The following is a 15,455-nucleotide window of genomic DNA, read 5'->3' on the forward strand; positions in this document are numbered from 1 at the left end:
AAATAGAGGGACGTTGGCAGAAATAGCTGGAGGGTGTGTAAGGAGAGGACATCCTGAGACTGAGAATACATGTCCTTGCGACTTCTGTGCTCCAGTTTCCCTGCTTCCAGCCCCAAACCCCTCCCTCCCGGAGGTGTGAATGTGCCATTTGGGGTCTCACTTCAAAGAGTCTTGGCCGGAATCATAAATACAGCCCCAGCCAGGGGCTCCTGAGGGAGAGAGAAGGATCTGGAGGTGGAGGCATCCCAGTCGTGCCGCAGGAGACAGAACCGAGGAGACCTGCCTCCCGGCCCTCAACCCCGCTGCACCCCACCAACCTCCCCTCCCCTCCCTCCTGGCTTCGGCCCCCACACCCTGCACCCCACTACCTTCCAAAGGCCTAACGCTCCCACCAGGACCCCAGAACTCACTACTAACCCACCCAAGGCAGGAGCCCTGGCTTCCAACCCCAACTGTTCTGCTTCACAAGATCCCCACTCCCTTCCCACAAAACTCTGGAGTCCTGGCACCCAGGCTTCCTTCAGCAACCCATGTATCACCCTTCAGAGATGTTCTCACAGTACGGGGGCTCCTATCCTCTGCGGCCTCCCCCGCCTCCAGGAGCTGGGTATCCCCAGAGTCAGGCACCCCAATACGAAGCCTTCAGATATCCAGGTGAGAAAGTGGGATTTGGTGGAGGAATGGGAGAGTGGGGGTGGGGTGGGGTTGGGAAGCAGAAGAGAGAAGTGCTTGAAGGAACGAGAGGGAACTAGACTTGTCGGGTACTCTCTTAGATGAATGGGATTGAGTACGTGGAAGTAGTAGTCTGGGAAATATGTTCTTCATGGAGAAAGCAGCCTGCAGCTGTTTCAGATGAGCCAAGAATATTGCAAGATTTCTCAACAGAAGGAATGACAGGAAGACAAACACTCTAGAGTAGGAACGGTTCAAAGTGTTTGAGAACAGAGAAGGAAGGAGCTACAAGTCCAGACTTTTGGTTTTCTTTCAGAGGGCAGTGACAGCTAGCAGAGGAGCAGGCTCACACCTTGGATTCACCAAGCAGGGGGGTGGGGGAGTGGATGGGAGCAAAATAAATCCAGGAAGCACAACTCCTGGAATGGCAGGAAAAGCTGGAGAGGGGATGGAAGCCCGGGCTGCTTGGTGCTGGGGTGGGGGTGGGGGGGATTTCACTGAACAAGCAAGACGATTGCTGGCAGCCAGGCAGAGGCTGGGACAAACCAAAAGGATGGACCACAGTGGTACCCGAAACAGGGAAAGCAGCTGTTGGTTTTGGACAGATCAGTGGGAGGCCAGGACTGGGATAACAGCGATGTTGAATTCACAAGAAATGCAGTGGCTTATTCTCCAGCACCCCCGCCCCAAGTCCCCAGTCAGCTGGACTTTTAGCACCTGACAAAGACCAACTGGCCAGGAGAAGAGGTTGGGGGGTGAGATGGGAGCGGAAACCAGCAGAAGGGTGACAAATTCCTGGATGCCGCTGCTCGACCCAGACTGTGCCCCCTCACTCACTTCAAGAAATGCCCCTATATCATATTAACCTTCTCCCTTGCCTTCTCTTCTCTTCTCTGTCCTTAGACATCGATGCTGCCCCCAAGCTGGATAGCTTCTTTCCCAGCTTGGAACCTTCCGGACGCCTCCTGCCCCCAGCTCCCGGCCTCCCTTACGGGTCGAGTCAGGCTCTGCCACCAGGTCCCCCGCCAAGCGCGCGTCTCCCCTCTGGAGTACGAATGAGCCTGGAGAATGGGGAGCTTTGGAAAAAGTTCAGTAGCGTCGGCACAGAGATGATCATCACCAAGGCAGGCAGGTGAGCTGTGGTGCAGGGAGAGAACTTAACCTCGAGCCAGAGCTAAACCTCAAAACCTTCCCCTTGTGCCAGACATCAGCCATGGAACATGTAAAGAGAATGGTCCTCAATGGATTCAGTCTACATTACTTGCATCATTGAGTAACCAGCAGCCAGGAACAGCCCTATTTCTCCCCCACCCCCAAGGATTCAGTTTTTAAAATTAAAGCATTACCCAGAAACTTTTAACAAAACCCAGGATGATTAGAAGAAGAAGAGTTTGGATTTATATCCCCCCTTTCTCTCCTGCAGGAGACTCAAAGGGGCTGACAATCTCCTTGCCCTTCCCCCCTCACAACAAACACCCTGTGAGGTAGGTGGGGCTGAGAGAGCTCCAAGAAGCTGTGACTAGCCCAAGGTCACCCAGCTGGCGTGTGTGGGAGCGCACAGGCTAATCTGAATTCCCCAGAGAAGCCTCCACAGCTCAGGCAGCAGAGCTGGGAATCAAACCCGGTTCCTCCAGATTCGATACATGAGCTCTTAACCTCCTACGCCACTACTGCTCCTAGGGATTACCTAGGGATCTTATAAAGAGGTCTTTCATGTTTAGGCTCAGACCTCATATTTATTTTATTTTTATTTATTTATTTATTTATTTATTTATTTATATTTTCGACTTATTGGCCACCCTCCCCCGAAGAGCTCGGGGCGGCTTACAACATAATAAAACAATAGTCCATTCCCTAGAATCATTATTATTAAAATCAGACAAAAATAATCTAAAACCAGAGTAAGATCCACAACAGCTTGGATGGCGATAAAATCCTACCCCCGCCCCAAGCTCTCCAGGGAGCCTGTTCCACCAGATGGGGGCCAGGACCGTAAAGGCCCTGGCCCTAGTGGAGGCCAGCGGACGTGTTTTGGGCCAGGGACCACTAATAGGCACTCCTCCGAAGATCGGAGGGTCCTAACGGGGCGATATTGGGAGATGCGGTCCCTCAAGTATACAGGGCCGTTTATAGCCAAGGCCGTTTATAGCCTTAAAGACTAAGACAAGCACCTTGAACATTACCCGGAACTCGATATACATTATCATCTATATATTTGTGCATCAGGGTGAGTCTGGTGCAAGGATTATGGAGCAGGGTGTGAGTCCGGAGCAAGGATTATTCCAAATGCTCCTTAACAATAAAAGTGAATGAATGACAGGGACTTACTCCTAAGAAATTAAGAAAGGGGTACCTGCTCTGTCCAGCTAGCTAGCCTAATGTTGACATTCTGCTTGTTTCCATCTTCATGCACAGCAGCTTACCCATACTTGCTGCATAGGCGAATCTTACTTTTCTTCGATGCTTTAAAAGAGATGCGAGGGCCAAACATAGTATATGTATCATGGGTATCTTTTTTTCTTCTTAAACAAGATGGATGCCAAAGTATGGAAGTGGCAGGTGCAATTTGCCCAACTGACAGTTTCATTCAACTGAAATTGTAAGCCTCAAATGGGAAGGTAGGAATTGCAGAAGGGCACAGAAAGAGAACTTGACCATGATGCTGTACCCCCTCAATCTCAACCAGTGGTGGGATCCAAAATTTTTTGTAACAGGTTCCCAGGGTGGTGGGATTCAAACAGTGGGGTAGCGCCAATGGGGCTGGGCGGGGCATGACGGGGGCGGGCATTCCAGGGGCGGGGCATTAATAATTTCTCTGTTACTGTAAAAAAAAAAGTTCCTAATTTCCAGCTGGTATCTTTCTGTCCATAATTTAAACTCATTATAGCAATTCCTATCGTCTACTGCCAACAGAAACAACGACTTCTCCTCTAATTGACTGCCTGTCAAATACTTAATACTTTCAAATACTTAATTTTGTTTCTAGAAATCAAAAGAAGGATACTTTCCTTAAACAAGGAACTTTACCCTATTTCTAAAACATGTTTTTAAAACAGCCCAACAGGGAGAATTATCCCGTTTTCTACCTTCGCTAACCAGCCGCATAGGAAACAACAGGACTTTATGGTTTTTGGACCGAATGGAATTTCTAACGGAAAAGCAGACCCAATTAGTAACCCCCTCTCGGCACACACAAATAATCAGTAACCCACTCTCGGGAACTGGTGAGAACCTGCTGGATCCCACCTCTGATCTCAACCCCTCCTTAATTAGAATTTCCTGACCCTGTTTTTAATCAACTTCTCAGGCGGATGTTTCCACAGCTCAAAGTTTCTGTCACTGGACTGGACCCCGAGGCCAAGTATTTGCTGCTGGTGGATGTCCTCCCCGTTGGCGGCTCCCGATACAAGTGGCACAGCAAGCGGTGGGAAGCCAGCGGCAAGGCGGAACTGCCTCCCCCGGACCGGGTCTACATCCACCCCGACTCGCCTGCATCCGGGGCCCACTGGATGCGCCAACCGGTATCCTTCCACCGGCTCAAGCTCACCAACAACACACTGGACCCCCATGGACACGTATGGAAAGAGGGAAAGAAGGGTTGTTGGGGAATGGCAGCCAGGAGACAAGGGGTGGGGAGAAAATGCTGGGGGGAAGAATTAGGACTAATAAAAGGAAACATTTCTTCATGCAACGAGTGATTGGTGTTTGGAATATGCTGCCACAGGAGGTGGGGATGGCCACTAACCTGGACAGCTTTAAAAGGGGCTTGGACAGATTTATGGAAGAGAAGTCGATCTATGGCTACCAATCTTGATTCTCCTTGATCTCAGATTGCAAATGCCTTAGCAGACCAGGTGCTCGGGAGCAGGAGCAGCAGCAGAAGGCCATTGCTTTCACATCCTGCATGAGAGCTCCCAAAGGCTCCTGGTGGGCCACTGCGAGTAGCAGAGTGCTGGACTAGATGGACTCTGGTCTGATCCAGCAAGGCTCTTTCTTATGTTCTTATGTTCTTAAGAAAGATGCATGCAGGGAAGGCCCCAATAGACTCTATGAGTCTATTGAGTCTATTCATATGAGAGAAACATGGTAGGAGCAGCAGTGGCATAGGAGGTTAAGAGCTCGCGTATCTAATCTGGAGGAACCGGGTTTGATTCCCTGCTCTGCCGCCTGAGCTGTGGAGGCTTATCTGGGGAATTCAGATTAGCCTGGCACTCCCACACACGCCAGCTGGGTGACCTTGGGCTAGTCACAGCTTCTCGGAGCTCTCTCAGCCCCACCTACCTCACAGGGTGTTTGTTGTCAGGGGGGAAGGGCAAGGAGATTGTCAGCCCCTTTGAGTCTCCTGCAGGAGAGAAAGGGGGGATATAAATCCAAACTCTTCTTCTTCTTCTTCTCTTTCTCCCCAATGGGGAGCTGACGGGGCTTGCATCATTCTCCTCTCCCACAACAACCTTGCGAGGTCGGTTGAGTGAAAAGTGCGTGACTAGCCCAAGGTCACACAGCACGTTTCTGGGGCAGAGTTGGGATCCTCCCAGATCCCAGCCTTGTACCCTAAGCACTACAGCATGCTGGCTTTCTGGCTGCTACTGCCCTCCCAGGCTGAGCAAAGAGGGTTGGTGAAGAGGAGGAGTAGTAGTTTGGATTTATAGCCCGCAAGTCTTTCACATCACCGACCACTTGATCCTTTCAGTTGGAGATACCCAGGATTAAATCGGGGACCTCTTAGGCTTTGCCCTGAGCCCAAGCCTTTCCAAGCCTCCCAAGCAGGAGCAGCAGTGGCGTAGAAGGTTAAGAGCTCGTGTATCTAATCTGGAGGAAGCGGGTTTGATTCCCAGCTCTGCCGCCTGAGCTGTGGAGGCTTATCTGGGGAATTCAGATTAGCCTGTACACTCCCACACACGCCAGCTGGGTGACCTTGGGCTAGTCACAGCTTCTCGGAGCTCTCTCAGCCCCACCTACCTCACAGGATGTTTGTTGTGAGGGGGGAAGGGAAAGGAGATTGTCAGCCCCTTTGAGTCTCCTGCGGGAGAGAAAGGGGGGATATAAATCCAAACTCTTCTTCTTCTTCTAGGATTGTTTAGGCTGATTACTAAGGGATTATGGGAATGGTTGCAAAATGAGTTACGGGCCATAGAGATGAACCATAGTCAGGACTGTGAGGGTTTATTATTATTATTATTATTATTATTATTATTATTATTATTATTATTATTATTATTATTATTATTATTATTATTATTATTATTATTATTTACTTACATGCCTTTCTCATCAATGGGGCCCAAAGCAGCTTACATCATTTTTCCCTCCTCCACTTTAACCTCACAACAACCCAGTAAGGTAGATTAGGCTAAGTGTGTATGACTGGTCCACCATCACCCAGCAAGTTTCCATGATAGGCTGGTCCAGTTCTGAAACTGTAACCACTACACCAAACTGGACCGGTGCTTAAAATAAATAAAATGTCAAATTCTTCCTCCAAGATACTATAACCGTTGCATGAAGAAAAGATGAATTCAACAATTATGCAAACTAAGCACACTTAGCATGGTGTAATGGTTAAGAGCAGGTGGAGTCTAATCTGGAGAACCGGGTTTGATTCTCCACTCCTCCACCTGAGTGGCAGAAGCTTATCTGGTGAACCAGATGTGTTTCTGCACTCCTGCATTCCTGCTCGGTGACCTTGGGCTAGTCACAGTTCTTGGGAACTCTCTCAGCCCCACCTACCTCACAAGGTGTCTGTTGTAGGGAGAGGAAGGGAAAGGAGCTTGTAAGACACCTTGAGTCTCCTTACAGGAGAAAAAGGTGGGGTATAAATCCAAACTCTTCTTTTTCTTCTTGTATATTGTCTTTTTATACATTTTTCACCCATTCATGAGAAAGGACAAAAAGCTTTGCAGTCACTGAAGCCCCCAAATCCTCATCAGGTCCTGAAATTTCACAAGGCATTCACCTCTGTTTTGCATCACCAAAAAGGACTAGAAACTTGTGCTCTCCACATTCCCTTCTTTGTAAAAACCCAAGTCTGGTTTTCTCAGGATGCCGAATCCTGAATTGGCCCTTGTGCAGAATCACGTTCACCCTATCTGAAAACTAAAGGATCAGTTGGGAAGGTGAATACACTTGAATTATGCCAGCCAGAACATTCTGGGCAGCTAAATGGTTATGACGACTCACCTCTGGTTCTTGTATTTCTCAGCTGATCGTCCATTCCATGCACCGTTACCAGCCACGGGTACACGTGATTGGAGCTGGAGGGCGCCGTGGGGCAGGCGGTGGCTGCGCCTCCTTCACTTTTCCCGAGACCCAGTTTCTGACAGTCACAGCCTACCAGAATCCACAGGTGAGACCAGAGTCATCTCTATCATTTAAGTCGGCCTAGAGACTCTACAAAAAAGAAGGGAGGTTAACAAACGTTGTAAATAAATGCATACAAATAAAAACAAATTCCTCTTTAAAATCCCTCCACTCCTGCTTTACTAGACACTCAGGAGCAGTGGTGGGATCCAAAAATTTTAGTAACAGGTTCCCATAGTGGTGGGATTCAAACTGTGGCGTAGCGACAATGGGGCTGGGCGGGGCACAACGGGGGCGTGGTGGGGCATTCCGGGGGTGGGGCATTGCTGGGCGGGGCTCTGGCAAGGACGCAGCCGCTGCGCCGGTCCTTGGGCGGGAAACGAACGCACGCAGGCGCAGTCTGCCACGCACGCCAGTGCACCTCCTGCTAGACTGCTTCAAGTTCTGCACGCTACTGCTGAGAGAAGGGGCATAACTAAGGCAAAAATCACTTGGCAAAATAGCCAATTAGTAACTCCCTCTTGGCACGCACAAATAATTAGTAACCTACTCTCGGGAACCTGTGAGAACCTGCTGGATCCCACCTCTGCTCTGGAGCCAGCAACCCTCATTGCCAGTTGCCACCCTCCAGGCGAGACCTGGAGATACCCCAGAATTGTAATCAATCCCTTGAGGACAGAGCTGAGACCATCTGGAGGAAATGGCTGCTTTGGAGGCTGGACATGACAGCATTTTACCCTGTTGAGCTCCTTCCCCAGGCTCCAACATCTCCTGGAATTTCCCAAACCAGAGTTGGCAACCCTAAATCCCTGATCTTCTATTATGCAGCCACTCCTCTCCTGCCCTCTACAAAGCTACAAACAATATGCCACACAGATATAGTTTACCCCAGCAAAGAATGAAGCTTTCCTTCATTATTCTACCCCCCCCCCCTCCATTTTTTCTCAGCTCCTTTACTGAGGAATGGCTCTGCAGGGCCTCTTCACCTTAAACAATATCCTTCCACCTCCACACCGGCTTTGTAACCCTGAAAACTCTTTTATGTACATCTCCTTTCTATTTATGTTCATCTGTTTCGCTATCTTCTCTCACACCAAGTATCCATGGACTATTTTTTAAAAAATCAATTGTGAATTTTTCCTCACCTTTTTACACCCTCACCTCAAATATTCTTACACCCGTAGCCTTTTGCCAGTAAACTTGAAATGGAAGCTTTTTCAACCCTACTATATCCCTTTGTCTCTGCTTAACCACCTGCTGACCCATTATATTTGCACTTTCCACAACTATTTTGAACAGATATTTTATTATAACAACCTGCAGCGTCCGCTAGATGACTGACTACTGTTAAATAGTCCCTCGTATCCTTCCACCTCTGTATAGTCCCTCAGTGGGGTAGAATTATGCATGGGGTAGAAAATGTTGACAGAGAGAAATTTTTCTCTCTTTCTCACAATACTAGAATTAGGGGGCCTACATTGAAAATGCTGGGGGGAAGAATTAGGACTAATAAAAGGAAACACTTCTTCACGCAGCGTGTGATAGGTGTTTGGAATATGCTGCCACAGGAGGTGGTGATGGCCACTCACCTGGATAGCTTTAAAAAGGGCTTGGACAGATTTATGGAGGAGAAGTCGATCTATGGCTACCAATCTTGATCCTCCTTGATCTCAGATTGCAAATGCCTTAGCAGACCAGGTGCTCGGGAGCAGCAGCAGCCGCAGAAGGCCATTGCTTTCACATCCTGCATGTGAGCTCCCAAAGGCACCTGGTGGGCCACTGCGAGTAGCAGAGAGCTGGACTAGATGGACTCTGGTCTGATCCAGCAGGCTAGTTCTTATGTTCTTATGTAGTGCCTCATCAATCGATTCCTGTTTTGTCATTTCAAGCTATCCCATACAGAAACTGTTTTAAGAGAGCTACGATAAGTTACAAAAAGGAATTATTTTGTTCTCCCCTGGGTGCACCTCAGTGGAGTTGTTGTTTGAGGAACAACTCGTTACAAGTGGTACTAAAGCTTATTGGAAGATGGCCACGGCCTATTTTTTTGTAGTCAGCTAAGGCCCGGTTCATACACACACTGAAGACTGAGGTTTTAGAAGGAACTGCAATTCTTAGAGTCCAGCTTTAAATTATTCCATTGCATTAAAAAAAAACCTTTGCAAATAGAAAACCATCTCTGCACGAAAAGTGAGAGAATGTTTATTTATTTATTCTCTCGCCAATCCCCCAAAAGGGCTCGAGGCAGCTTACAAAATAATTAAAACACAAATACAATAGTTTTTTAAAAATACAAAAATATAGAAACATTAGAACCACTTCAAACAAGATGGCTCTAGCACAGTGGTGGTGAACCTATGGCACGGGTGGCAGAGGTGGCACTCAGAGCCCTCTCTGTGGGCACGTGCAAACAGAATGCCCCCCCCCCACACATCTAGGCTGGCCTGGGCCGCTGGGCTCGATTATTAGCATTAAACCTAAGACCTAGTTTTGGGAAGCAGTGTAGGTAACCCTGTTAAGCACTGTTAAACCCCACTGATTTTCATGCGAAGAACTAAAGCGTGATCCTTTATTTGGGAATAAGTTCGGTTGCTGGCAATGGGACTTGCTTCTGAGTAAACCCTCCTAGGGTTGTGATTCACCCGTTGGAAGAGTTGCACAGTTGCTTCAAAGCAAAGCCACCGACTACCACCAAGCTTACTCCTGAGTAACGCATGCCTCGGAGCCAACTGTTTTTTCTAAACTAAAACCTCAGTATTCAAGTTAAATTGCCATGTTGGCACTTTGTGATAAATAAGTGGGTTTTGGGTTGCAGTTTGGGCACTCGTTCTCGAAAAGGTTAGCTGTCACTGCTCTAGCAGGTTTATTTGCAAGGCTATATATTCGCAAGGATACACCACCTACGGTCTGGAGTGCTGCATTATTCCATTCTACCAAAAGATATGCTCTGTGGTATATGGTAGAGACTAGGAAAAACTGAAGTTGTTGCTCCCCTAGTAGTGTCCCCAAACCTCCAGGAATTTACCAAGCCAAAATTGGCAACCACGGAGGTCTCTGTCAGGAGAACTGAGAAAGATGTGACACCACACAGGAAGTATCTCACATTTAGGAGTGGAATCTTAATACTTGTGACTGCAGTAGCTGCTATGCAGGGCAACGCTAGCATTGCCACCCCACCGATTTGTCCGAAGAAGTAGAGCACTTCCTCATTTCTGCCAGCTTCCAGCTGTCACAACATTTCAATCAATTCCTCCCTCTCTCTGCCCTTCTTTCCCTACTAGATCACTGCCTTGTATACGTACACAAGCCATTCTTTTTGCTGTCCTTAAAAACAAAAGCAAAGCATTGCTCAAAGGTAAGTTAAATAATGCAGCCAAAAACAAACAAAAAAAAAAAACTAGACAAACTGAACACATTTCAGTATATTTTCTTTCTGCAAACTATTCCCTTTCTTTTAGTTACAAAGAGAATGACTAAGGACACTTCTGGGTATCAGAACTCTGCTTTTCCAAGCTTTCTAATATTTCAGCTTTTCAAGCCTGTTGTCACAGCAATGGGAACTAGACCTTTTTCACTTCTGGGGACATTGAACGACGTCTGCATGTATGCATTTTATTTTAGATGCAGATTCCTTTCATCATCAATACTTGCCTGCTTCCTTCCTCAGATCACCCAGCTGAAGATTGAGAGCAACCCTTTTGCCAAAGGCTTCCGAGAAAATGGGATGAACAGCAAAAGGTGAGCAGGGGAAAAGGAGACAGATGCTAATTCTGGGAGGGGCCATTGTAGTCTCCGTACTTGCTAGCATCAAATACATCCCACTGCTACTCTGGCCCTGCAAACGCTCAGGCTGGCTTGAATTAGGGTCTTTAAACCCTAATTTGCACCAATCAACAGGTTAGAACAGGGGTCTGCAACCTGTGGCTCTCCAGATGTTCATGGACTACAACTCCCATCAGCCCCTGCCAGCATAGCCAATTGGCCATGTTGGCAGGGGCTGATGGGAATTGTAGTTCATGAACAGCTGGAGAGCCACAGGTTGCAGACCCCTGGGTTAGAATAACCACCAGCAGAGAAGAGGCAACGGGCTTTCTTCTTTAGACCAATTGTTCTGTAGGCCTAAAAAACCACCCAAAGCTTGAAGATAGTCTAAGTCTCTTCATAGCGCTTTTCCTCACCTTATGGTGCTTCTTCCATTCCAAAATACAGGGAGCGCGAGGCCAGAATCAAGAGGAAAATAAAGGCAAATGAATGCGAGACCGATGTGGGGGAAAGCGGTAAGAGAAACATGCCCCTTTTTCTGTCGCTTCCGTTTGTATCCTGAACTTTTCCATCGCCGCAAAGATCTCTCCAGAATTTAATTTGAGGATTTCTCCTGCAAACAACTCTGTGGACGTGGTTAACAATCCTCTGTGAAGCAACCCGACTTCCTTTATGGCATCCTATCCAAATGCTAACTGGGACCGACCCTGCTTAGCGTACGAGATCCAAAAAGAACAGGCTAAGCGGGCCGTCCCAGACCATCCTTCCACATGTCCCCTTAAGTTTTGAACCCACTGAGTTATGAGCACCTTCCTTATGAGGAGAGGCTGCAGCGTTTGGGACTCTAGTTTGGAGAGGAGACGTCTGAGGGGGGATATGATTGAAGTCTATAAAATTATGCATGGGGTAGAAAATGTTGACAGAGAAATTTTTCTCTCTTTCTCACAATACTAGAACCAGGGGGCATACATTGAAAATGCTGGGGGGAAGAATTAGAACTAATAAAAGGAAACATTTCTTCACGCAACGTGTGATTGGTGTTTGGAATATGCTGCCACAGGAGGTAGTGATGGCCACTAACCTGGATAGCTTTAAAAGGGGCTTCGACAGATTTATGGAGGAGAAGTCGATTTATGGCTACCAATCTTGATCCTCTTTGATCTGAGATTGCAAAGGCCTTAACAGTCCAGGTGCTCGGGAGCAACAGCCGCAGAAGGCCCTTGCTTTCACATCCTGCGTGTGAGCTCCCAAAGGCACCTGGTGGGCCACTGCGAGTAGCAGAGAGCTGGACTAGATGGACTCTGGTCTGATCCAGCTGGCTTGTTCTTATGTTCTTATGAGCTCTCCCTTAAGTATCATTTATGCTATGATTTTCACAATGGTCTTTTGCTTACTGTATCTCTGTGCAGCTCCCTCGTATTGTTTGTTTGGCTTCCTAAACTGCCCCTTTCCAATTATAACCTTTTTCCATATAGAGAGCAAGAAAGGCCCATGCGATTCCACCCTTACAGAGGAGATGCCTTTGGACCACCAGCAGCCACCGCCACCGCTACTTCCGCATCCTTCCTGCTCCTTCTATCCCACTGCAGGGACTAATCCCAGTGGGGCTGAGGCGTATGTGCAACACCCGGCCGCTTTCCATGGTTTGCAAGGAGCCCCATCACCCTACAGCAGGTGAGCTGTTACATCAGATTCCTCATCATTCATCAGTCCAATTATTATGGCAACCTCCCGTCTTCGTAAAATGAAGATTTTTGCAGCACTCTTGAGATTCAGATCATGTGTGATGAGATTTCATTAAGCCCTTCCCCCCTTCCCCCGCCCCATCTCTTGCCATTGGCTATTACCAGCAGTGTTGTATGGAACATTGGCGCAAGCTAAGAGCAATGTGTAAGTGTGACATGGAGGCAGAGGCGTAGCAAGGGGGGAAAGCGCCTGGTGCACGGGTGCGTCCTCTGCTCCTGCCCTGCCCCAGAATGCCCCTGTCCCACCGAGGAACACCCTCGCCACAGCCCCACAGGGGCGCACCTGGGGTGTCACGCCCCCCCCCATCCCCTTGGAGCTACGCCACTGAATAGAGATCAACAGAGAGGACTATCTGGCAATGCATGAAACACACAGGGTTGTTAGCAGATAGGGGAAAACCAGTGGTTGTTAGCAGATAGGGGAAAACCAGAGAAATAATAAAGACCATCTTCAATAAAGCGCTTTCCTTTGCACGCCTCCAGACTAATGTTATTTCAGAGTGTAGCCAAGTTGGTCTGCAAGAGAACTGCTAGATTTGAGTCCAGTAGCACCTTAGAGACCAACACGATGTTTGGAATATAGAAGAAGAAGAGTTTGGATTTATATCCCCCCTTTCTCTCCTGCAGGAGACTCAAAGGGGCTGACAATCTCTTTGCCCTTCCCCCCTCACAACAAACACCCTATGAGGTGGGTGGGGCTGAGAGAGCTCCAAAAAGCTGTGAGTGGGAGTGCGTGTGTGGGAGCGCACAAGCTAATCTGAATTCCCCAGACAAGCCTCCACAGCTCAAGCGGCAGAGCGGGGAATCAAACCTGGTTCCTCCAGATCAGAATGCACCTGCTCTTAACCACTACGCCACTGCTGCTCCTTGACTGTTTTTTTTTCCCCCACAGCCCAGGTCAAGAAATGACAGCTCCTCCACCTTCACCCACTGCCAAGTCACCTCTTGAGCCGTCAGACTTCAGGGCGATGCTCCCGACAAGTTGGAACAGCTTGGATATAATTCCATTCCTGGGGGGGCCTGAACCACCAGATGCTTCTCCCTTCCCACCTTTCAAATTCAGCTTCACGCCTTATCCCCCCACTGCTCGTGTGTATGGGCCTCCTACGAGTTACCCTGGCTCCCAGCCACCCATGCTCTAACCCCTATTTCTCCCACAATACCCAAAATCCTGGCTCCTAGCTCTTCTATGTATGTTTGGGGGTGGTTGTTTTGCTTCCCGTCTTGTTATTTCTTTGGGAAGAGGCAGTGGTAAACTTGTGTGTATCCTTCATTTTAAAATGAAATCCTAAGACTGCAACATACAGTTCACGCGTCTTCTTCCGAGGGCTTTTGTAAAGCAAAATACCCAAGTTTCATCAAGGGGTTACTCTCTCATTTGTTTTTCTATAGGGGGGAGAACTATGAGGATATAGGGGCTATAGGGGGGAGAACTATGGGGATATAGGGGCTATTCCAAGTAGTTTCTCTCTTCATTTAGCATGCCTCCTCAAGATAGAAATAGGAACTATAGGCTATAGCCATGGTGGTGAACCTTTGGCACTCCAGCTGTTATGAACTACAATTCCCATCAGCCCCTGCTAGCATGGCCAATTGGCCATGCTGGCAGGGGCTGTAGTCCATAACAGCTGGAGTGCCAAAGGTTCGCCATCACTGGGCTATAGGAACTATAGGGGGGAGAACTATGGGGATATAGGGGCTATTCCAAGTAGTTTCTCTCTTCATTTAGCATGCCTCCTCAAGATAGAAATACATCAGGGCGGGACTTCTTAGTTACAACAGCATTTGTACAGCACAACATTTTGAAACCAGCAGAATTAACAGTGATGAGACAGAAACATGCCTTTAAGCAGCAGTAGCACCAATATCTAGGAGCTTTTTTTAAAAAAACAGAGATTACACGTAAGATTCTCACATATTAGGTTATGTTCCACAGCAGACAGATTCCATCTGCTATGAAGATTTCCATGCCTCTCGCCTTTTGCTGGTTAGGAGATTACCCTGGGCAGAAACTCTTGCTTTATTATACATTATAGAGAATCCTCTCTTTGCTGTAGAACCCAAGCTGGTTAGGAGAATAACGGAAGGGTGATGCTTATTAGATATTTTTGCTCACCATCTTGCGGCTTTCAACATACTTCAAAAACTATTTGGAAAAACAAAACATGCAGAGTACACGAGGTCAATTTTTTTCTTAGTTTTATTAGAATTTTTTATCTAAAAAGTTGTAAATAGGAAAAAAACTCAAATGAAAATAAAATAAAATTAGAGCAAGAGAGATCATGGGAGATGGAAGGGAGGCCCCTCCTGGATTTAGGGAAAGGGGCAGGAATCCCCCCCCCCCCTCTTCTAACTCTAAACAGATATCTGGACAGAGAATACTCTTTCAAAGGAACAAAGGGAAGGGTGGGGAATTTTGACCCTGGGGGTAGATAGGATTTGGATACACCATCCCCACGGGGGCAGAAGATCTGGTGTATGTGTGTGGGGGGGAGAATAAAACTACACCCCATTGGTCAATTTGTTCAGCATGATGTGGTCCCAGTCTCCCCACCCAGGGAGAAGGGGGAGGCAGGAAAGGAGGGGAGACAGGATATAGATCAGTTGTTAAAAGTTTAATAAATCCATTACTAGACCTGAATGGATCCCAATAGACACTTGGAACCTCCAATGACCAGAAAGTCTACCACTGTGTGCAACTTCTAGCATAATAAACTGGGGCCAGTTTAATTTGACACTGCCCAGATAAAAGGTGTTTTTTAAGAGGTTGTAGCACCTTTAAAAAGAAGAACGAAGCCTGGCCAATCTATTCCACGTAGCTTAAACAGACACGTGCACTGAAGTGCTGAGAAACCAGTGTTCTGGGTCTTCCAGTAGTCAGACTGAGCTAGGTTTGAAGCACTTTCGGTTTGCTGCTTTAAAGATATTAGAATGGCACCCAATCCACAGAGTTCCATGGTCAACTGATCAGAAAGGCTG

At 47.7% G+C, this 15,455-nt stretch overlaps 1 protein-coding gene across 1 annotated transcript; it reads left to right on the forward strand.

The window, feature by feature from the left end:
* The first annotated feature begins 234 nt into the window (after nucleotides 1-234).
* Nucleotides 235-13,768, forward strand: TBX6 (T-box transcription factor 6). The gene is made up of 8 exons (XM_048517232.1): nucleotides 235-654; nucleotides 1,576-1,804; nucleotides 3,980-4,247; nucleotides 6,872-7,015; nucleotides 10,637-10,707; nucleotides 11,179-11,246; nucleotides 12,207-12,405; nucleotides 13,369-13,768. The coding sequence occupies exons 1-8, from the start codon at nucleotides 531-533 to the stop codon at nucleotides 13,616-13,618; spliced, it is 1,353 nt and encodes a 450-aa protein (XP_048373189.1). The 5' UTR covers nucleotides 235-530; the 3' UTR covers nucleotides 13,619-13,768.
* The last annotated feature ends 1,687 nt before the right edge of the window (nucleotides 13,769-15,455 follow it).

Source organism: Sphaerodactylus townsendi, linkage group LG15, assembly GCF_021028975.2.
Source record: "Sphaerodactylus townsendi isolate TG3544 linkage group LG15, MPM_Stown_v2.3, whole genome shotgun sequence".
Taxonomy (NCBI): Eukaryota; Metazoa; Chordata; class Lepidosauria; order Squamata; family Sphaerodactylidae; genus Sphaerodactylus; species Sphaerodactylus townsendi.